The 23629-nt window shown below is 38.0% G+C and overlaps 2 protein-coding genes across 4 annotated transcripts; both read left to right on the top strand.

Moving 5' to 3' along the window:
* The first annotated feature begins 1375 nt into the window (after positions 1-1375).
* Positions 1376-9407, top strand: serpina1 (serpin peptidase inhibitor, clade A (alpha-1 antiproteinase, antitrypsin), member 1). Of its 3 annotated transcripts, none has more exons than XM_002936063.4 (5): positions 1376-1447; positions 3545-4270; positions 5308-5578; positions 6453-6600; positions 8732-9407. In XM_002936063.4, the coding sequence occupies exons 2-5, from the start codon at positions 3565-3567 to the stop codon at positions 8918-8920; spliced, it is 1314 nt and encodes a 437-aa protein (XP_002936109.1). In that variant the 5' UTR covers positions 1376-1447; positions 3545-3564; the 3' UTR covers positions 8921-9407. The 3 variants fall into 3 exon arrangements, with proteins under 3 accessions (XP_002936109.1, XP_004917137.1, XP_031747286.1); XM_004917080.3 differs by lacking the exon at positions 1376-1447 and adding an exon at positions 1977-2115; XM_031891426.1 differs by lacking the exon at positions 1376-1447 and adding an exon at positions 3203-3295.
* Positions 9408-13506: 4099 nt separating this feature from the next.
* LOC100488834 (alpha-1-antitrypsin) lies at positions 13507-23397 on the top strand. The gene is made up of 5 exons (XM_002936069.5): positions 13507-13586; positions 14391-15094; positions 15574-15844; positions 16700-16847; positions 23166-23397. Exons 2-5 carry the CDS (start codon positions 14404-14406, stop codon positions 23352-23354), a joined length of 1299 nt encoding a protein of 432 aa, XP_002936115.2. The 5' UTR covers positions 13507-13586; positions 14391-14403; the 3' UTR covers positions 23355-23397.
* The last annotated feature ends 232 nt before the right edge of the window (positions 23398-23629 follow it).

The raw sequence follows: 23629 nt of genomic DNA, 5'->3' as shown, positions 1-23629 counted from the left end.
ACAGGCGGTAACTCCAGGGTTCCAAGGTGTCCTACGTCAATCACCACATCAAAGTTATGCTGAAAGAATAGGGTGCACACATTACTCACACACTGAATCCTGAAAATGATGCCAACAATGAAAAATTGCATTTGATTTGCATCAAAGTGCACCTTAATTATGCAGTGCAGTTTTGGGCTCCAGTCCTTAAGAAGGATATTAATGAGCTGGAGAGAGTGCAGAGACGTGCAACTAAACTGGTTAAGGGGATGGAAGATTTAAGCTATGAGGTGAGACTGTCGAGGTTGGGGTTGTTTTCTCTGGAAAAGAGGCGCTTGTGAGGGGACATGATTACTCTGTACAAGTACATTAGAGGGGATTATAGGCAGTTGGGGGATGTTCTTTTTTCCCATAAAAACGATCAACGCACCAGAGGTCACCCCTTTAGATTAGAGGAACAGAGCTTCCATTTGAAGCAGCGTAGGTGGTTTTTCACGGTGAGGGCAGTGAGGTTGGGGAATGCCCTTCCTAGTGATGTGGTAATGGCAGATTCTGTTAATGCCTTTAAGAGGGACCTGGATGAGTTCTTGAACAAGCAGAATATCCAAGGCTATTGTGATACTAAAATCTACAGTTAGTATTACTGGTTGTATATATATAGTTTATGTATGTGAGTGTATAGATTGGTAAGTATAGGTTGTGTGTGCTGGGTTTACTTGGAAGGGTTGAACTTGATGGACTCTGGTCTCTTTTGAACCCTATGTAACTATGTAAAGTGCAAGCACAGTTGCACTAATCTTAACCCACTGGCTGCAACTGTGCCTAGCTCACCTCCCACTGGTGACCACAATGATGCTGGTATTCTGGGGGAAAATGTTGCACTGTGGGAAAAAAAAACTGGTAGATTTGCTCACTGGACTTGCAGTTGTAAACTACCCATTAAATCTCACCTACTGGTTTATGGATAGTGGAACATAAAATAATTACAAGAGGATGGAGATGGACCTTTAAATATATTCTCGAAATATTTCAGTTTGTGTTGCTGGGCATCAGTAGCTTTATATAATATATAAACCAGACCTTATTTTTGGTCAAACATAAATTTGCATTCCTACTCTACCTTATTGTCTATAAAATTCAAAAAAGATTAAAAATGCCCATTGACTTCAATGTATTTTGTGTAAACATTTTTAGTATAGTTAGATAGTATTGGTCGGCACAAGCGATATTATGTATGATAATTTAAAACAACAAAACACAATATGTGCTACATGTGCCCCATGTATTTAATGTATACAAAGTGACAGTTTAGTCTGGTCTTCTTTCTCACATCAGGCAGTTCAAAGGTTATTTGGTTAATCTTTAGAGGTAGGTTTGCTCTTTCACAATATCTTCAGCAATTCACTTATAAAAGAGAAGTCTGAACTGTGGTGCAGTCTGATCTGGGGTAGACCTCTGGATACAGCCAGTAAGTACACTGCACCACAACCTATCACTAACATTTCCTTTTTTTGTACAAATGCAAATGCTGATGTATGCTCGGGTTGTCAGAGGACACTGCTGCCATTAGGCAAGTTGAGAAACTTTCCTTTAGGCGACAGATCTTCCTGTAAGCTGTTCTGTATTTCTATATTTAATAATCCTTGTGAGTGTTTGTTCGGAGGGGGGGCAGATATTGCAGGTTCTGTGCAGGACTACTACCTACTGCTGTGTTATGGTTTTTTGTTGCAAGCAGTTCTTCCCTTTCCCAATTCCCCCATCCCCCCCACCAGACACTGTTCATATGATAATGTATCCACAAGAGAGAAGGACCTATGTTCCCCTTTGTTCTCTAGGGACCATGTGGGTTTAGGCTTTACCTCAGGCAGCAAAGGTGATTGGCTGATAGGCCAAACTGTTTGGATAGCCTAGTATGGCCCCATCTGAGTGGCTCAGTTGTTTGTCAGTCACCCCTGGGAAGGGGGTGTTCCTACTTAGGGGAAAGCCTGTGCGCAGCCTCGGCCTAGTTAGTTATGCAAGGGAAGCAACCCAGAAACATACTGTGCAAGGGCTCCCTGGATTACCAAAACCAGGATTCTTCTAAATCTCTACTTGCTCAGAGGCCATTTGGTATTTCTTACAATAGGTATATAAGTGGTAGGTTTTCAACGTATTTCACCTTTTATTTGCTGTACTGTTTACTGTATGTATGTATATATTTCCATTCATAAATATTGTGTGTTGTGAACTAATTCTACCAAATTCCAGTGAATAACTCTACTGGTCTGGCTGATGATAAGTATTTACAATGTTATACTTTTTGGAGTTTTGGTAATAACTTAGCTTACAAGGTTAATTTGTAGTGTGGCCCTAGGCTGCCTGGTACCTCTGAGACCTACAGGTTTATAGGAGCTCAGTGAGCCCAGACTGATGGGACTCAGGGTGTAAGTGAGTGGACATTTTGGTTACCAGATGGTCATATGCTAACCACTTGTTACATTTTTGGGGCAACTCAGGGAGATCTGGTGAAGTGCCATCTGTGGGTCAAAGGACCTGGGTACATTCAGGCTGGTTTTCAGTTGTGCCTGTGGCAAAGGTCTGGCTAAATTAGGCCTCTGTGAATTAGCCTGGGATTATTAGTATTTTTATAGTCCCCTTTTTGCTTTCCTGCTTAATATGTCTGGTGGACGAAACTACCACCTAGTTTTATCACAATCCTAACAGTGCTAAGTACAACATATATTAACAGCCAGTGCAGGTTAGCAAAGAATGTCTCAAAATGCAAGCTCTGGGATCATTAACATGTAGTTTCCCAGGGTCATTTTGATATCTGATCCACAGTATCTGCTTTACAATATATCCTGACATGGGCACTTTGATAATATAGGTAGTGGGCAAACTATCAGTTTATAGAACAAACTCTATTTTTAAAAAAAGAAATATTATAGTAGAATATTTTACTAGGGGTATATTTATCATGCTGTGTAAAAAGTGGAGTAAAACATCACTGGTGATGTTGCTCATAGCAGCCAATCAGATGCTTTGCTTTGGTTTTCTAACTGTTGAAATCAATTGCTGATTGGTTATCCTGGGCAACATTACCGGTAATGTTTCACTCCACTTTTTACACAGCATAATAAATATACCCCTTAAGTGTGCTTTACTGCTATACACAGTATTACAGATAGACCATAAATGTGAACAAATAGGTTATAATGTTCGTGCCCTATACACTTTTGATTAGATTCTGGAAAACCCCACGTATGAAGTAGCAAAAGTCATACCTTTGGTTCTAAACAGCATCTTCTAGTATGCACCCCTGATCCAATCCTTTAAAGTAAGTATTGCTTTGGCACAAATTTGTAGGTATAATAGTAACATATAGTCACACAATTAATGGCTGTGAGCTTGAATTAATGCTAACTTAGCATCTCTTCTGTTCGGAAAATTCTGTTTCTTCATTTCTTTGAGCACACATCCTAAACAAGAACCATCTGTATTCATGTAGTAATACATATCTATTTTTCCATCTTGTATTTTTGTTCTGTGAGGCCCTATCTAAAACTTGCTTTTATTTTTGTTGCAGGATTAAAGATAGGAAGAACAATGAGGGCCTTTTTGATTGTTAGCCTAGCTCTGCTTTGTGCAGGGGTCCTGGCTGACCATGATGGTCAGACCAAACATGGTAAGGACCATGATCACAATGGCCATGACCATGGAGATCATGACCATGACCATCATCACCATGGTAAAGGAAAACATCACGATCACAAGCACCATCATCATGCTGGTGAAGACATGGCTTGCCACAAAATAGCACCATCCAATTCCCAATTTGCTTTCAAACTCTTCAGACAAGTTGTAGCAGATCATCCATCGGAAAACATTTTCTTCTCTCCAGTGAGTATCTCCACTGCCTTGGCTATGCTCTCTTTAGGTGCCAGAGCTGACACTTTAAACCAGATCATAGAAGGACTGAACTTTAACAACACTAAAATAACAGAGGAGGAGATACATAACGGCTTCCAGCATCTCCTTCACATGCTGAATGACCCAGACAGAGAATTGCAGCTGAACAGTGGAAATGCCCTCTTCATAGACAATAATGTGAAGCTCATCCAACAATTCATAGATGATGTTAAAAAGTACTATGAATCAGAAGCTTTTTCTACTGACTTCAATAATGCAGAGGAAGCAAAAAAACAGATTAACAGTTATGTGGAGAAGCAAACTCACGGCAAAATTGTTGATTTGCTCAGCAGTGTCGATAAAAATGCTGTTTTATATCTTATTAACTACATTTTCTTCAGAGGTAAGCCATGTGACAGAATTGCTAATTTGCCTTTTTTAATAACTGCATAAATTCCAAAAACAGAAGCCTTTTCAGTTGTCTTACAGTTATATTAAGTTTAATTTCTACTAAAAGTAGTAGCTGTCTAGGGGTAGGCAGAAGAGGCACCTACCTAGGGTGGGGGGGGCGCCAGGCAGGTACCTCTTCTTTTACCTACCTCTAGTTCCGGACCCTTTCACCCCAATGCAGCGGCCCCAGCAAACCCGCCACCCTGTGTGTGTGCATCGTGCACTCGTTTGCGCATGCCCGCACGGTGGGGGGGGGGGTTTGGGGCAGGCCAAGCCGACCAGGTTGCCTATAGAGTGCCCGGTTGGCTTGGCCCGGCACTGGTTGTCTCTTTCTATATATTGCATGGTTGGTCTTGCAGAAGCAACTGAATTATCAGGCCACTGAACAGGAATGCAAGGCATTGTAGGAACTGGAGTCTTGGCTGGAGGAGAATTGGTTTTCTGCCGATTATATATATATATTAACCATTTAATAGAATTAAATATTGGTTATGTCATAATCTTTCAGTGTCATGTAATGCTGGGTTTTAATATAGACTTATCGACTAAGAGCTTTAACAGTTTTAAATTAATCCTGTCTTAACACAGGTGTTGGGCACCAGCAAATATGTAATTATTAGTCCAGGACCAGAGGGAATGGGGAACAATATCTGGAAATGAATTAGGAAACAAACTAAAATAACGACTCAGACACAAATCCTCCATTTAAAGAGACACTATTTTTGGTAATTTTGAGCTCTAATTTAGTGAGATGAAGCTTATTATACATTTTTATGTTTGCAATAGTTTCCTTTAAATGGTCTGTTTTGAGTTCCATTTGCAGGAAGGTGCCATTCTTAGATATGCCCCTTTGATAATTTGGGGGTTCAGTTATTTGGGTTGTGAAACAGTTTGTGAAGGAAATCCCTCCACAGAATTATGCAGTATGTTGAATCCTCTCATAGATCAGTTTCTGCTTGATTGTTAAAATCTGTGTCCATATGTTTTAAGGAAAATGGGAAAAGCCTTTTGAAGAAAAGTTTACACAGGATGGAATCTTCCATGTGGACGAGAACACAAATGTGACAGTCCCAATGATGCGCAGAAATGGCATGTACAATGTGGCATTTGATGAAAAGCTTGGCTGCACTGTGGTACAAATCCCATACAAAGGGAATGCAACAGCACTCTTTATTTTGCCAGATGAAGGAAAGCTGAGACAAGTGGAAGAAGCTCTAGAAAAGTCAACAATAATGTCCTGGAAAAAACAATTTAGATATCAGTAAGGAATTACTGCTTCTAATACTTAAATCAGATGTGTACATATTACTGCACAGTTATTATTCCATATATTATTTATAGTATTTGATTTATACCCCCATCAAAAGGCAAGTATGGAACAGTTCAGTGTAAAAATAAAACTGGGTAAAATAGATAGACTGAACAAAATAAAAAATTATTTGTAATGTAGTTAGTTAGGCAAAAATGTAATCTCCTTTATTCCTTTAAAAGAGAAGGAAACCTATTTTGTCAGTTTATTGTCAATAGATTAGCCACAACAGTGCCACCTAGAATTCTATATTTATTCTGCAGGAAGCACTACCATACCTGAGTAAACAGACCTAGAAGGTCCTCCTGTTTATTTAAGATAGATGTTGCCATTTTAGCTTGGTCTCAGTAACTTCTGTGCTGACGCTCTAGCTGCTGGTAGTTTAGATTAACTTGAATTCACAGACAGAAAAATTAATAAATAAGCCCATAAATGTCTTTGATTTGTTCAAGATCACAATTAGCTTAGGTTCAATCTAATTTTTTTCTGCAGTACAGGCATATTAGAAAGTTAAGCTAATAGTAAGAGTGGAATATTCACCATGTATTGATATACAAAAATGATTCCCTGGTGTATTAATTGGGTTATTAGCCCAAAGAATTGGGTTATAAAGCCCTGAATGTGTAAAAAACATGGGATCTGCAAAAATCTTTGTACAAAGAATTGCTGCATGTTCCTTGCCTTTTGAAGGATGCTGTTTCATCAATAAATCTAGTGATTCTTGCTAAAAATGGAATTTAAAAAAAAGGCACTGGAAAATCATAATAATGTATTCTTAATAACATTAATTGCATCCTCTCTCTGTTTTTCACCCTTCTCCACACAGATCTATAGAGTTAACTATCCCCAAATTTTCAATTATGGCAACACTTGATCTTATCGAGGAGCTTAAGAAATTTGGAGTGACTGATGTTTTTTCACAAAACGCTGATCTCTCTGGGATTGTGGAAGGAACCCCACTCAAGGTGTCTAAGGTGAGAAATTAAATATAATAAGCAAATACATATATTAGTATCATTGAAGGTAAAATGTTGGTATATTATAGATTTTACTGAAAGTAAACATATTGTAGTTGTTAGATTTAACAGGAGAAAGTTCAAGGACAGAAACTTTTCATCTTAGACTGCAAATTTCCTTTGGATAGCACAGGAATAGTCATGCACAGTCATCAGTAGGTTTTTGCCCTATCTGAAATGTCACAGCTAAATTTTAATATTAGATGAAAAAGAAAAAGATAACCCCTTAATTAAACACTTTTTACAATAGCTTCCCACTGTTTAATTCAGATCAATATACCAATCAGGAGTTCATTAATTGATTCAATAAAGTGATTTGTGTTAAAAGATAAATAAATAAGAAAAGTGCAAATATTTGAAAGTACTAGCTTTTTCAATACTGTCACTTAAAAAAGCCTTTTTCTAAAAAACAATTCAATTCAACAGTGCAAGTGCTATAGTTTTGTATTCTCACAATTTCTCTTTAAAACCATCGATTGGTGACTGAATAAATTAGATAAATAATGTACAGGTTTTTTTTACATTTTTTTATCTAATTTATTCTAATTTGACATGGGGGTTAGCCATTACCTAACTTTCCCAGGTGCCCACAGCCATGTGAATTGTACTCTGATAAACTTCAGTCTCTCTTTACTGCTGCACTGCAGTTTGGAGTGCTATCACCCCCTCCCTTTCCCCCCAGCAGTAGAACAATAGGAAGGTAACAAGATAGGGAGAGACAGAGACTTATCACTTGGCTAACTGAGTGGAACAAATCCTGTGCACAAAACTGCACCTAAAACCTAAAATGTCCACAAAATAAGTAATAATACATAGCACACATGACAGGGGCACATTTTTGACAAGGGGTAAGGAACCTAGCCCTATGCTGCACTTTACATATTTTACTTTGTAAATCCATATTTGATGGTTGTTTGGAAACAATTTGTATCTTTAACCCCCTGTCTGTATTAATGAATTCTACTGTACAGCGCTGCGTACATAAGTAGCGCTTTATAAATAAAGATATACATACATACATACATACATCTTGGTGACCAAATAGGAAAACTGAAATCTGCAAAGCGTCCAAATAGATTTAAAATTAGTTTTTATTAATATTTGTATAGGCATGCTAAGCTTAGCACTACAGTGTAATACTACACATTCTAAGATTTAACAAATATAGTTTATTATTGTCCTTTTTTGTAAACTTGTATGTTCACCAGTAAAAGAGACTGAATTACTGACACATATTATACTATACAACAGTGCAGTTACTCATGCAGTATACTGAAAAAATCGAATTGAATATTCCTTGTAAATGCTTTGGTGTTATTGAGCTTCTATATTAGTAAGTAAGACCAAAAATCTTTCCTAAGTGTGAAATTTTATTTGGAGAAAATTAAATGATCATGTGGTCAAAAAACTCTTTTTGAATAAGGCATATTCACCCTAAAGGCCTCTAAGTAATGTTGCATACATTGGTCATTCCAGTTCTATGCAAGCTGGAATACTGCAAATTGTACAACTCAGTATTAAATGTACTCTTTGAGACTTGTTATAGCCCTATCTCTAGATCTAGGGTATACTCTCCCTTGTATTAAATAGATGCAAATGTGCCCAACCTCTTTTTTCTTAGTGCAAATATTGTTTTCATGCCATGGCTAGATTTACCATATTCAGACAAAACTTCAAAACATGACAATAGAAGTCAAAACTGTAAAGAAGGGTGCAAGACTATATTTAGGCTCTACCACACCTGAGGAAGGGATCTGTCTCAAAACATTGTGTCTTTCCCAGTGTTGCCTTCTTTTATCATGTTTTGAAGTGTACCCTACCTTGTTTCACCCAAAATTCTTGTATTATGGTATGGATAGCTTTGTCACCTGGGTGTTATTAGTATGGAATATCGCTTTCTGGTCCTGAGCTGCTTCATCTTAGGCTGTGATATTCCTGTTTGGCATTTAGCAACATGTGTATACATCTACAATTTACATTTGCCAAATATCATCTTATTTTTAAAAATACAATCTAATATAATAAATTACAAAATGTAATCAAACAAAAATGAATACAAACATTCTATCCTTTGAATTCCTTCCCACAGGCAGTTCATAAGGCTGGTTTGAGCGTTGATGAGACAGGAACGGAGGCAGCAGCAGCTACTGCTTTTGAGATTATGCCAATGATGATCCCACCACACATCTTGTTTAATCGGGCCTTCGTTGTAATTATTTATGATCCTATTCCAAAAAGCATCCTCTTTGTTGCAAAAGTAGTAAACCCCAAAAATTAGTTTACATGTCATTGTTTGTGTAATAAAATAACATATGTCGTCGATATGCCTATCATCCTTACAAATCTTAGAGAGAAAGAGTAAACTTGTAGGACCATGCTTACTAGGGAATCTAATTAGATGCAAATTCTCCACACATCTCCTAAAGGAGTTACTTCTAAGTGTTGCATATTTATAATACTTAAACTTGTTTATGAAGAGATGAGGGCATAGGTGTCAGTGAAAATGTTCCAGTGGGAAGGAGTTAATAACTAAAAGAATTATATTAACACAATAAAGTTTTCCTGGACTTAGTTTGATCACTAGGTGTAAAGGTATTGGCGGCTCTTTGAGCTGTTTTACACCAAACTTTGCAAAGTTCACCAAACATTCCACCATTTCAGTAACAGGAGGTGCAATTACAGTAGAGTGTGTAAGTAAAAAAGTGTTGCACTATACATAATTTAATAATACATCATACAATTTGGAAATAAAGACTTAAATCTTATGCCACAATCTGGTTATTTATGGGTTCAAGATAGCAGAGCCTTAGGGAACTCATCTAATTTCCCTGCACTTGCAGTATAAACTTTCCTCATGTAGAGATGTTTTGTATTAAATTAGTTACTTGCCAAAACCATGCAAGCACCATTTCCATAACTGTGGGTGCTGTTAATGTAGAGCTTGCAGAAAAAGAGTTGTACTTCATGTAATTAAATAATGTTGTTATTTGGGAAAAAACATATACAGAAACAAATCCTTTGAGAGCAGTAAAATACTCACTGCTGACAAATAGTAGTGTTAAGGACTTAAAAGAAAGTTTTTGCCCCTTAAAATAAATTAAGTACAGTTAATAAACTTTTGGCATAAACAAAGCATTCCACTATGTCCTTAGGTGCTGATTGGATTAGAGGAGTACCTTTATAATTGAGTCCCAGTCACTGTACAAATAATCCTTCCCTCTCCATGACAGGGTAGAAAGGAAAGGCTTATTTGTAAAGGAAACCTATGTCTAAATACACAAATATATCTCATGAAATAACAACGAGAAAACAAACTAATCTAACATCTATTATTTAATATATAAAAAATGGTGACTATTCACCTTATTACATACACAAATTTTGAAAAAAAACTGTTAATAAATGTTAAAGAACATACTTTAAAAAAAGATCTTTGAGTTATTCAAATTTCAACACCCAATATTAGTCTCTATTAAATGGCAAGGAAAAATAGAAAGTCTTTTAGGTGCCCCTCTTCTTTAAAAATTAGGATGTCCGTGTACTGACACACTAGTGTTTGCTCTCCCAAGCTGGCCTGAAGCAATAATATAATGCGTATATGAAGGGATGACAATACCAATACAAACCAAAATACGGGCTCCATTCAGAGCAGTTCTGTCTATAAGTACAGCAGTTTTAGCATGTCAATATACTTGTAAATAAGGAGATTTTAAAAATAATTTTGGAACCTGTAATGCATTTCAGGATATGTTCTGCTCTTCTGAGCCGAATAGGATTAAGAGTTATGGTGCACATAATGGCTGTGGTGGCCATCTCAGAGAGAACAGGGGAGGCCAAAATGCCCTTAATACTCTGACTTGCATTTTCCCAGATATGCAGCAGACTTAAGTCTGAAATTATTATGCAGTGCTCAGGATGATTATATGTATTTTGGTGGTCTTCATGGGCTCCTGTAGCATCTATACTAGTTTGGGCTTTTGAGTTCGATACAAGCCCCTACAGATCGAAGGACCCTTCCAGAACATGGCCAGCTATCCAACCAATCACAACAAACGGTTCAAACTGTTCAACAACATTAAAACATATTTCTGTTTTTACAGCTTTAAAGGAGAATTAAACCCTAAAAATAAAAATGGCTAGAAATGTCCCATTTTACAGTGACAAGACACTTTGATTTACCCCTCTGTTATTTGCACAAATTTCACCATGTAGAAATTACACTTTTTATACACAGTCCTCCTACACAGCACCATAATGTTTGGGGCAAAGGAATGGTAGCTATACTACAGCAGTCATGTTTAGTACTTTGTTGCATATACCTTGCATGCCCCAAGAAGATGGGAAACTAGTGGGGGCATCTTTGGAGGCGCAGATCTTCCCTGCGGTTGCCTTGGGCTGATACACAATCCAAAAACATAATGTGCAAAATGTATGCCCTATTTTTAAGTTAAGCTTTGGTTCTCCTTTAAAGGGGAAAGAAAGGCAAAGTCACTTGGGGGTGCCAAAATGTTAGCCCCCCCCCCCCAAGTGACTTTAATCGCTTACCTTTTACCCCGGGCTGGTGCCCCTGTTCGGAGAGAACAGCACCAGCCCGGGGTAGCTGCAGCGCTTCCTCCTTCCTGAAAAGCCGAACTTTAACAGAGAAGTCGGCTTTTCACTCTACTGGGCATGCGCCTGTCGTGTAGTCCCAGCAAAATGAAGGAGGAAGCGCTCGATACAGGTACCCCGGGCTGGTGCGGTTTTCTCCTAACAGGGGCACCAGCCCGGGCTACAAGGTAAGCGATTAAAGTCACTTGGGGGTGCCTAACATTTTGGCACCCCCAAGTGACTTAGCCTTTCCTTGTCCTTTAAGGCACTTCAAACTCAAGGTCCAACAGGGCAGCAGTATAGAATAAGACTGGGCAGGCAGCATTAAGGAACAACATGATTGCAATTAACGGTACTGTGCCTATGTTTTAAGAGACGTGACAGCAGTTCAATTAAGGAAAAGACACAGAGGGAAAGAGCTTGGGGATTTTCCACCTACCCCCTGATGGTCCCTTGGTTTCACCCACATAAACTTGTTGCCATTGTCCATTTTTCTCCATGTTTATTCAGCATGTCTGTTTACCCAGTCATATTAGCCTTTAGCTTTGCCATAACCTCTGCACTTGTGCATCAAATGTGCCTGATTTTTTTTATCAGATGCAGGGTTCAGAGCACAGCAGAACTGACACAAATTCTCTCTGGATGGATCCTAAGGGGTGCTATTTTTCTCCCAGCGCCATACATTCATAGCTCCAGGACTCTTACCAGCAAATATTTTTTGGGAACCCTCCTCTGTGTGTCCCCTAGCATTAAGTTGAAATTACAGTTTGCAAATACCAATGAGAATAAGCCAATAAAAGCTATTAATAGGAGAGGATATCCAAAAAAATTGTTGCAGGAACAAAGATCTGAAATAACACAATCAGTGTTGGACTAAGAACCCAGGGGCCCAGCAGAAAACCTTAGACCCTAGGCCCGCTTTCCAAACTATTTTTCCTTCTTTCCTCATGCAACCTTTTTATTCTCCTAGTCTCTTTTATTTACACACTAGCATCTATTCTTCAATCTATTTCTCCTCTTTTTTCCATCTATTTCTCCTCTTTTTTCCCATTCAGAAATAGGGAATGACTATGAAGCAGGCTAAATGGCCCAGAGCAAAAGGGCCCACTGGCACCTGGGCCCACCGGGAGTTTTCCTGGTATCCTGGTGAGCCAGTCCGACACTGAACACAATCACAGAGAAAAGATTTTTGTTACAGAGCAATGAATTGTTTCCCTTTTGTTTCCACAGTGCGGTCAGTCCACAGGTGGCTAATATTATCCGTAAGCACTGGAAGGTGCTTAAGAAAGGGATTCCAAGTGTTGAAGGTTAAATAACTACCTGTAATGTCTTCTAAAAGGGAGGAAACAGTTGGATCCTGGCTTGTTAAGTTGGATCTGGCTACTGCAAAAGGGGAGCAACAGTTGCTAGCGCCAGCCAGGCACAGTACTTTTCAGGCATTCTCCTGACTGGTACTGTTCATTGAGGATTTGGTGTGACCCTAGCAGCGGAGAGTCAAAACGACCAGGCACCCTAGGCAACCCGGTTGGTCACTTCGCCCCTGCACCTAACGCTCCCCCCCCCCCCCACCTCGCGCATGTGATTTTGTGCGCATGTGCAGTCACGAAGGGGGGGAGGCTATATGACTAAAGAGAGAGGACTAGGGGTAGGCAGAAGAAACTCCTGCCTGGCACCCCCCAATCGTTGTACCCTAGGCAGCTGCCTCTTCTGCCTACCCCTAGTTCCGGCCCTGGACCCTAGCAAGCCTAAAGGGTTTGACCCTAGTATGACTTTAGCAATTTCCCCTCCGCCTGTTGTTACTATGGCTTAACAATGACACTACACCCTAAATATTTGTTTTTCAATGAAACTATTAACTGATACCATTTGAATCTCATCAGTTTTTTTATGTCACTCTTGAAAATGTATATGAGCATATAATTGGAAACTGGATACATGTACCATTAATAAATGTCCAAATGGAGTTAATGCACATAAGTAGCTGAGTCAAAAAGCACAAGTATTGGATTTAGGGCTTCTAAGGTAATTGATGTAACACCCACAGGTTAGGTCTCTGCCAACTTTTACCTTCAACTCCAGTCTATTTGACAGGTCAGAAAACCAGAACCAAGTAAATATGTGCAAAGAGCAAAAAGAGCCGAGGCACTGCTTCTGACCCAGCCAAATAATACTACATATAATAAATGCTGGACTTTATGATTTCAACATTCGTTAAACTTTTTTACCTCAAAAGATAAATAAAAATGTTATCTGGTTAATGTTTAGAAGTGTCTGATCTTTCATAATACTGTGAAAATCTTCTCCTATAAAAGACAGCATGGCCTTAGGATAGAATAGGGGTCCTCAGGGTATAACCAGTAAGTACATGAATTTCACAAGCTTACTTTCAGTTGCTTACTGCAGTGTACCCCCCAGCTTCAATAAGTCAGGTTATCTGTCACTTAGGCAAACTCAAAGAGGCCATTAGGTTTTACAGTGTTCTACAATGTCTCTGTTCCCTGTAATTGCTAGGCAGACATTAACTGCAATTTTTACTTTCTCTATTCATTAGTCAGTAGTTGAAGTGTTCAATTTATTAATGTATTAAACATAATTGTTTGACTTGTAGCCAGGGTCGGACTGGGCCGCCGAATCCCGGTGGGCCCCGGCGGCCCAGACCCGACCCTTGCAGAGCACCTCCTGCCTGACTGCTCCTGCACCGACGCATTAAATTTACACGCTCGGGGAAGGACATCGGGTAGAGGGCCCTGCGTGGGTGGTTAGGGGGGCCCCTCCAGGATGGAGAGGCTATGGGCGTGGGCCATATGGGCGGGCTATGGGCACGGGCCCCGGTGGGCCTTCACCCCCCAGTCCGACCCTGCTTGTAGCCCTTTTTATTAAAATCTCTTATAACAATGCTACTTGTAATCTGTTATAAGAGAACTTGCTCTTATATTAAAGAGAATATTTTGTACAATGATATATAATCTAGCATAAGGACATTAACCAAATGTATGTCTGTTTAATTGTTTCCGCAACCAAATCCACTTTATAAAATGAAGCTTCTCTTGCTAACTACATAAAATTAATGCATTTCGTTAACTGCATTTCCATCTTTTATTTAATGCTAGTACCAGTAAGTAAAGTGCTTACATAAAATATCTCTTCCACTTGTTTTGCAGGCTTATTTTCATAATGAGGGCCTACTTTTTGTTTGTGAGCATATCTTTGCTGTGTGCTGTGGTCTTTGGTGACCATGAGAAACATCATGACAGTGATCACAAAGAACATGGAGATCATGGAAACGTCCATCACCATTCTGATAAAACACATACAGACGATAGCCACGGAGATCACCATCATGATGAATCTATGCCTTGCCTTAAAATAGCACCATATAATGCTAACTTTGGTTTTAGCCTTTACAGACAAATTGCTGCAGACCATCCAACAGAAAACATATTTATATCCCCAGCGAGTATTTCCACTGTCTTTGCTATGCTCTCCCTTGGTGCCAGATCCAATACTTTAAACCAGATAATAGAAGGACTGAGCTTTAACCGATCTGAACTAACAGAGGAGGAGATGCATAAAGGTTTCCAGCATCTCCTTCACATGCTGAATGACCCAAACAGTAAAGTGCAGCTGAACAGTGGAAATGCCCTCTTTATAGACAAAGACCTCAAACTCATCCAGAAATTTGTAGAGGATTCCAAACAGTTTTATAAAGCAGAAACATTTTCTACTGATTTCCATAATACAGAGGAAGCAACAAAGCAGATTAACACTTACGCAGAGAATAAAACCAAGGGAAAAATTACTGACTTGCTCAGCAGTGTAGACGAGAAAACTATTCTAGTTCTTATTAACTACATTTATTTCTATGGTAAGTAACGTGAAATGACCACAAATAAATGGAACATTATCAATTTTGTAAATAATTTTGTAAAGCTTTTCTAGCTGCTGTAAACTGGTGATTTCTGGGAGATGGTTTGTAGAAATGTTATTTGGGTTCCCACCATAGTGTTTTATCTGTAGCACTATTGAGTCTTAGGCACTATTCTCTAGCAGCCCTCCCTATGCCTTAGACTGAAAAGTTACACCAATATTATTTTAGCTCATGCTTCAAAGCCTTTTAGCAATAATAAGATTTTAATAAAGCATCTATAACAAATAACAGAGGGCCTAAAACCCTAGCGTTCCTAATGTATCTTCCACTGTGCCAGTAAAGAGAGTGTTTAGGAATTCGAGCATTCTATTTTTCCTACTAAGTTCAGGTACAACATTAAAAAAACTGTTTCATTGGAATGGACCAATTTAATTAGATAATTCTAATAAATTCAAAATTTATTTCTACCTAATAAGGAGAATGGGAGAAACATTTTGAAAAGGAATGGACAAAGGATGGAATCTTCCATGTGGATGAGAACACAAACGTAACAGTCCCAATGATGCACAGAAATGGCATGTACAATGTGGCATTTGATGAAAAGCTTGGCTGCACTGTGGTACAAATCCCATACAAAGGGAATGCAACAGCACTCTTTATTTTGCCAGATGAAGGAAAGCTGAGACAAGTTGAAGAAGCTCTAGAAAAGGCAGTAGTAAAATCATGGAAAAAATTATTTAGAAAGCAGTAAGAAATGCCAGATATACTCTAATCTATCTATCTATCTATCTATCTATCTATCTATCTATCATCTATCTATCTATCTATCTATCTATCTATCTATCTATCTGTCTATCTATCATCTATCTATCTATCTATCTATCTATCATCTATCTATCTATCATCTATCTGTCTATCTATCATCTATCTATCTGTCTATCATCTATCTATCTATCTATCTATCTATCTATCTATCTATCATCTATCTATCTGTCTATCTATCATCTATCTATCTATCTATCATCTATCTATCTGTCTATCTATCATCTATCTATCTATCTATCTGTCTATCTATCATCTATCTATCTATCATCTATCTATCTGTCTATCTATCATCTATCTATCTATCTATCTATCTATCTATCATCTATCTATCTATCTATCTATCTATCTATCTATCTATCATCTATCTCTGTCTGTCTAGTTATATATCTGTTACAAACAAGATCTATGAATATCTTCATTTGTAAAGCTTTATACAATATGCATACAGTCTAATAGCAAATTTCTAACCGTAGATTTGTAAATCACAATTTTTGGTTATGAAGATCCATGAATAACCTGCAAAAAGTTTAGAGATGCAATTAGTGATAATCTGTGCTTAGTGACTTAAACAACATAATTCATTACAATGTGTGTACAATGAGGAAATTAGAAGTCTCCTTGGAGTAACATGATCTTGTGCATATATATGCTCATGGAATTGCACAGTGACTGATAATAGATTCATATATAACAACATGGGGTACATTATTCCCTATATGCTGTATATTCATATAATGCTTTTTTTAATATTTATTTGCTATCCTCTATTCCCCACAGGTTTGTACAACTTACCCTCCCAAAACTCTCAATTTCTGCAACAACTGACCTTGTAAAAGAACTCAGTAAACTGGGTGTGACTGATGTATTTCCTGATAATTCAGATCTTTCTGGAATTGTAGAAGTAACACCACTGAAGGTGTCTAAGGTGAGAGTTTAATAAACCAATGAATATCTCATATATATATATATATATATAGAGCAAAATTGGAAGAATGCCGCACTCACAGGGCTTAGTGTTTATTCAAACAAAAACCTAACGTTTCGGCTGGAACCTCAGCCTTTTTCACTTTGAAAAAGGCTGAGGTTCCAGCCGAAACGTTAGAGTAGTTTATTCAAACAAAAACCTATTTTTCTACACTAAGCCCTGTGAGTGCGGCATTCTTCCAATTTTGCTCTCTAAACTACAACTCTAATACTGCACCCAGGCGATCTGTGATTCCATCAGACGTGAGTGCCTGTTGCTTGGACTTCTATATATATATATATATATTTATATAGTGCTTGAGAGAGGGTCAGCACTCACAGGACTTATATAAACAAATTATTTTTATTAAAGAGGAGACTAATGTTTCGGCTAGCACTCTAGCCTTTATCAAAGTGGTGAATACAACAAACACAGGGCCTGATTCACTAAAGTGCGATAAAACGTGCACTATTTTTATTGTGCGCTAAAACTTTTACCGCGTCTTAATTTTGGCGATTTTTCGCACGATTCACTATTAGCATACATGCACTAAATTACGCAAATAATCGCCGCATATGAATGGTAGCATAGAAATAGTGTATAAAAATTGTCGCCGCATATAAATGGTGTATATAAATATTAGCCACATATAAATGGTAGCATATAAATGGTATCATATAAATAGTAGATGCTTATAAATAGTAGCCACTAGTGATGAGCAAATGTGTTCTGGTTATCTTTAGTGAAAAATTAGCAAATCTTTCGAAAGATCCACGAAACGGCATAAATGTTGTGCGGGCAAAAAAATTGTTGCTGTGACTATTATTTTTTGATGCTTGTATAAATTTTTGTATGTGCGGTGAATTTTTGCGTGGCAAATTTTTTCATGCGTTTTGCCATTGGCGGATTGTTTTGCGAAACGCATGAAAAAATCAGCCGCAAAAAAATTCAACGCACGTCCAAAAATTCGCTGCGAATCCATGCCTGCGAAGCATTTCATCACTTGTAGCCAAATTTAAATAGTCGCGCAAATGAACTCACGCCATGTTAGCCATACACGCCAATACTTGCAGAAAATTACTGTATTAAAAATGAACATTTCGCTGCAAACTGGTGGCTGCGTCACTCTAGGGGAAACACATACTTGAATAAATAACACTGTAAGTCCATATTTTATTGCAAAAAATCATTTACTGTACTTTTGTATAATTTTTCGCCTGCCTGTAGTAGGTGTTAATTTTCGCATAGCCGAATGCGAATTATGATTTAATAGGTATCACTGAGACCTGGTGGGATGATAAATGCGACTGGGCTGCGAATTGAAATGGTTATACACTTTTTAGGAGGGACAGAGAGATTAAAAAGGGTGGAGGGGTTTGTCTTTACGTAAAGTCAGATTTAAAGCCATGTAATAAAGACATTACCAATGAAAACGTCGAATCTCTTTGGGTAGAAATTTCAGTAGGGCTGAAGGTCACAAAGAAAATGATCATTGGTGTATGCTATAAACCACCCCGTATAGATGAGGGGGATGAGGCCCAGCTATTGTTGCAAATGGAAGAGGCCTCAAAACTGGGTCAAGTTGTTATTATGGGGGACTTTAATTATCCGGACATTGACTGGAGTAATGGGGTGGCTAAGTCAGAAAAAGCTAGTAGGTTTGTAAATATGCTAAATGACAACTTTTTATTTCAGGCGGTTCAAGAACCTACTAGGAATGACTCTATTTTGGACCTGGTGTTATCTAATAATAATGAAATCATCTCTAACATTTGTGTGGGTGAGCATTTGGGGAACAGTGATCACAACATGGTCTCCTTTGAGATAATGCTACAGAGACAGCTCTATAAGGGAGTAACTAAAACACTCAATTTTAGACGTGCAGACTTTGCCAGTATAAGGGCATCTCTGCAATGTGTCAACTGGGAAAGGCTTTTCATGGGGTTAGACACAGAAGGAAAATGGAACGTCTTTAAAACATTGATTTGTAGGTATACACAACAGTATATTCCCCTTGTAAGCAAGGAGAGGCATCGCAAAGCAAAACCTTTATGGCTGAATAAAAGTGTTATTGTCGAGGTTGGTAAGAAAAAACGTGCTTTTAGGGCATTCAAGTTAGCTGGGACAGCAGAAACTTTCATCAGGTACAAGGAAGCAAATAAAGCATGCAAAAAAGCTATCAACCAAGCTAAAATAGAAATGGAAAGGGATATTGCAGCTAGGAGTAAAAAGAATCCAAAATTATTTTTTAATTATGTGAATAGTAAAAAAATGAAGCAAGAAGGGGTGGGAACTTTATTATCACGGGGGGGTAAGTTGGTTGATGAGAACGGGGAAAAAGCTGAAATTTTTAACTCTTATTTTTCATCTGTCTATACATCTGAGGAGCCAGATAATGAAGGCTTCCCTTGTAATATGCCCAGTTCTAGTAATTTAGCTACTGACGCATGGGTCACTCGGGAGGAAATTCAAAAGAGACTTGAACATGTAAAGGTAAACAAAGATCCAGGGCCGGATGGGATTCATCCCAGGGTATTAAATGAGCTGAGCGCTGTGATTGCCAAACCTCTTCACTTAATTTTTCAGGATTCATTGAGGTCTGGCATGGTGCCGAGAGACTGTTTATAGGGGATTATAGGCAGTTGGGGGATGTTCTTTTTTCCCATAAAAACAATCAACGCACCAGAGGTCACCCCTTTAGATTAGAGGAACAGAGCTTCCATTTGAAGCAGCGTAGGTGGTTTTTCACGGTGAGGGCAGTGAGGTTGGGGAATGCCCTTCCTAGTGATGTGGTAATGGCAGATTCTGTTAATGCCTTTAAGAGGGGCCTGGATGAGTTCTTGATCAATCAGAATATCCAAGGCTATTGTGATACTAATACTAATATCTACAGTTAGTACTAGTGGTTGTATATATAGTTTATGTATGTGAGTGTATAGATTGGTTAGTATAGGTTGTGTGCTGGGTTTACTTGGATGGGTTGAACTTGATGGACACTGGTCTTTTTTCAACCCTATGTAACTATGTAAAAGTTATAGTGAATCATGCGATCGTATTCTTTTCAGCGCGGAAATTAACGCATGCGGTAAAACTAATGCGAGAAATAACCCATGCGAAAATGGCGATCTTTCGCACGCGATAATACTATGGTGAATCGCGCGCAAATTATTTTGCGTTTTTCAACGCAAAAAAGCGTGCAATAATTTTTATCGCACTTTAGTGAATCAGGCCCACAGTGTCTAAAAAGCACAAAGTGGCGGGAAAAAGTGGAAAAAGCATCTTTTGTTTCTGTTTAAGCTGCTACTTAGACCTTTTGATTACTTGCTTGTACTTATTATTTCTCTTGTGTTTTTTGTTTTTATTGCATGTTTTTAGTTTTTTATTGATTTATCTCTGGTATTCTGTCTCTGGCGACGTATGATGACGTCATCTCCACTTTTTCTCGCCACTTTGTGCTTTTTAGACACTGTGTTTGTTGTATTCACCACTTTGATAAAGGCTAGAGTGCTAGCCGAAACGTTTGTCTCCTCTTTAATAAAAATAATTTGTTTATATAAGTCCTGTGAGTGCTGACCCTCTCTCAAGCACCTTCAACATTATTTGGACCTGCACCCAGCAACTTATCTATACATGAGTGCCGGCATTTACTTGGAAGTTTTTTTATATATATATATAACAAAATCAAGGTATTATTGGTTTAGGTAGACTGCTGTAGGTATTCTCACATTGGAAGCTATGTAATCATGACATTTGAACCCTGTTATTGTTAGTTTGTTTATATAAAATATCTCATAATATTTCCCAGGCAACTTAAAGGGACAGTATACACACTTTCCAGCTTGTGCTGAACATACTTTTTCCTTATTGTTTTTATAGTGAAAACCACTGTGGTTTTTGTTATTTCTTGATCTTAAAGGAACAGTAACACCAAAAAATGAAAGAGCTTTAAAGTAATAAAAATATAATGCACTGTTGCCCTGCACTGGTAAAACTGGTGTGTTTGCTACAGTAACACTACTATAATTTATATAATAAGCTGCTGTGTAGCCCCGGGGGCAGCCATTCAAGCTGAAAAAAAGGAGAAAAGGCACAGGTTACATAGCAGATAACTGATAAGCTCTGTAGAATACAATAGTGTTTTATCTGTTATCTGCTATGTGCCTGTGCCTTTTCTCCTTTGAATGGCTGCCCCCATGGCTACATAGCAGCTTATTTATATAAATTATAGTAGACTTTCTGAAGTAAACATACAACTTTTACCAGTGCAGGGCAGCAGCACATTATATTTTAGTTACTTTTATACACTTTCATTTTTTGGTGTTACTGTTCCTTTAACAGGGCAAACAGGGAATATGAAGCTATGTTTGGTCCCTGCGAGCTAAATAATTAGATTACCGGTGCATAGATAATCCCCCTGCATAATGGACTACTGCTTATCTGTAAGGCAAAACTATCACAACAAAGGTGGGAAAGTAGAGTTGTATACAGGTATGGGACCTGTTATCCAGAATGCTGGGGTTTTCCAGATAGGGGATCTTTCAATAATTTGGAAAGATCCATACCTTAAGTCTGATAAAAATAATTTAAACATTAAATAAACCCAGTATATATATTTTGCCACCAATACGTATTAATTATATCTTAGTTAGCATCAAGCACATGGTACTGTTTTATTATTACTGAGAAAAATAAAAAAATTTGAATTATTTCCTTAAAATGGAGTCAATGGGAGATGGCCATTCCGTAATTCGGAACTTTCTGGATAACGAGTTTCCGGATAATGGGTTCGACACCCAGTGTATTCTAATTATCAATCTTACAATGACCAAACTTGGAGTAACTTCAATCCCCCAGCTGCCCTGTTTAACTTAAGAAATAACAAAAAACATCCATTTTTTTGTCATTAAAATAATAGTCAAAAAACATGATTCAGCACAAGCCCTGTTCATTGCACTCATGTCAAACAAGGGGTATACTGCCCCTTTATTCCCACTCTCTCAGCTTGGAGCCATTCATATGCAGCTTGGAAAGGGTTGTGCCGAAATGCTTCCCAAAGTGATATGTGCCACATGCTTGAATTAATAGTTTGCCTTCATGTTCCCCAAGAGCAGAGAGGTAATGGTGTGGGCATTGTGGAGGAGTTACCTCCATAGCAACACTAACTGCTTTAAAGGGGTGGCTCATCTTTTAAATAACTTTTTGTATGGTGTAGGCATTCATATTGTAAGACTATTTGCAATTTGTTTTCTTTTTAAAATGTTTGCTTTTTTTTTTTGTTTTGTTTTTTAAAATTATTTAATTCCGTGCAGCAGCTCTTCAGTGTGAAATTTAGCAGCTGTATAGTTGCTAGGGCCCAGTTTACCCTAGCAACCAGGCAGCAGTGTAAATGAGAGACTGGAAGATAAATACGAGAGGGTCTGAATAAAAAAGATAAGTAATAAAAAGTAACAATAACAACAAAATTGTAGCCTCACAGAGCAATGGTTTTTTTAGCTGCTGGGGTAAGCTCCAAAGTTTATAAGAGAGTACAATGAAAAATGCTTATCTTATTAAGATTATACTATGATAGGTTACAATGTGCCCACCACTGTCTATCCCTACCCTATGGAAAATGTTGACAGCAAATCATAGAGCCACTCACAATTCATATGTTACCCATTTTATGATTTTGAAATAAAGAAATGATTAAGATACTTGTTCTGGGATATAGTTACAGTGCATTGGGTGGGGGCATACAGTCAGCAGGCTACCATTGCACAAAGTGACCAGTACTCCTATAGAAAGGTGATCCTGCTATAAGGTGACATGAGAATCTTTTTTTTATTCCTAGGGCAGAAAACTTGTGTTCAAATCCTCATTTATTGTGCATTAATAGGTCAGAAACATCACTAGCTCATAAGAGGGTTTCAGATATAAGGGCTGATATACTAACATTGGCGCTAGATGGCACTATTGCATTTACCAGTTACCAACAGCAGTTTGTTCTAATAAGCTTATTACAAGTTAGAAAATGAAAACAATGACCCAACGGGTATGGATAACTGGACTTGGTTGCTACGGCTATCACTTGTCAAGCCGTATCCTGTGTAACTGTCCCTCTACCTACTCTAGAATCTGGTCTGAAAGCAGTGCTCTGTACATTTGGAAAAAGTGGGTCGGCACCAATTCAACAAAAAAAAAAATTGCATATGCACAGAACAAACTATCCCATGGGGGTAGGAAATATTTAATATTACTGCAAATATTGTTACTGGTTCACTGACTTTCCTCCTCCCCTAGGCAGTGCAGAAGGCTCTAGTAAGCATTGATGAAACAGGAACAGAAGCTGCAGGAGCTACAGTCATGGAAATTATGCCCAATATGGCACCGCTTCTCATCACATTTAACAGACCCTTTGTGCTGATGATTTATGAACCAACGCTAAGAGCCAACCTTTTCATGGGAAGAGTTATGAACCCTAAGAAATAGTTTCAAAAAGATGTTTCTTTCTAAATAAACTGGCATCTTCAAATTGTGTCTGTTACTTTTTTCAAAGAAAAAAGTGTATGTTTTAGAACTACTGATTTGTTTCTCATGCATATACAAAGCATTTACTTCTGCCTGTACTTCTAGTGACACCGTATGTGCCTTTTGCTTGTCACAATAATATGGCTCACTATTTTTGCATTGTCCTGTAGGTGATAAGCAAATCTGTATCATAAGCAAAATTTTGTGAAACAGGCAACAATTTGTGAAACACAGAA

The sequence above is a fragment of the Xenopus tropicalis genome, chromosome 8 (genome assembly GCF_000004195.4).
Source record: "Xenopus tropicalis strain Nigerian chromosome 8, UCB_Xtro_10.0, whole genome shotgun sequence".
Classification (NCBI taxonomy): Eukaryota; Metazoa; Chordata; class Amphibia; order Anura; family Pipidae; genus Xenopus; species Xenopus tropicalis.
This window is presented reverse-complemented; position numbering and strand designations above follow the sequence as displayed.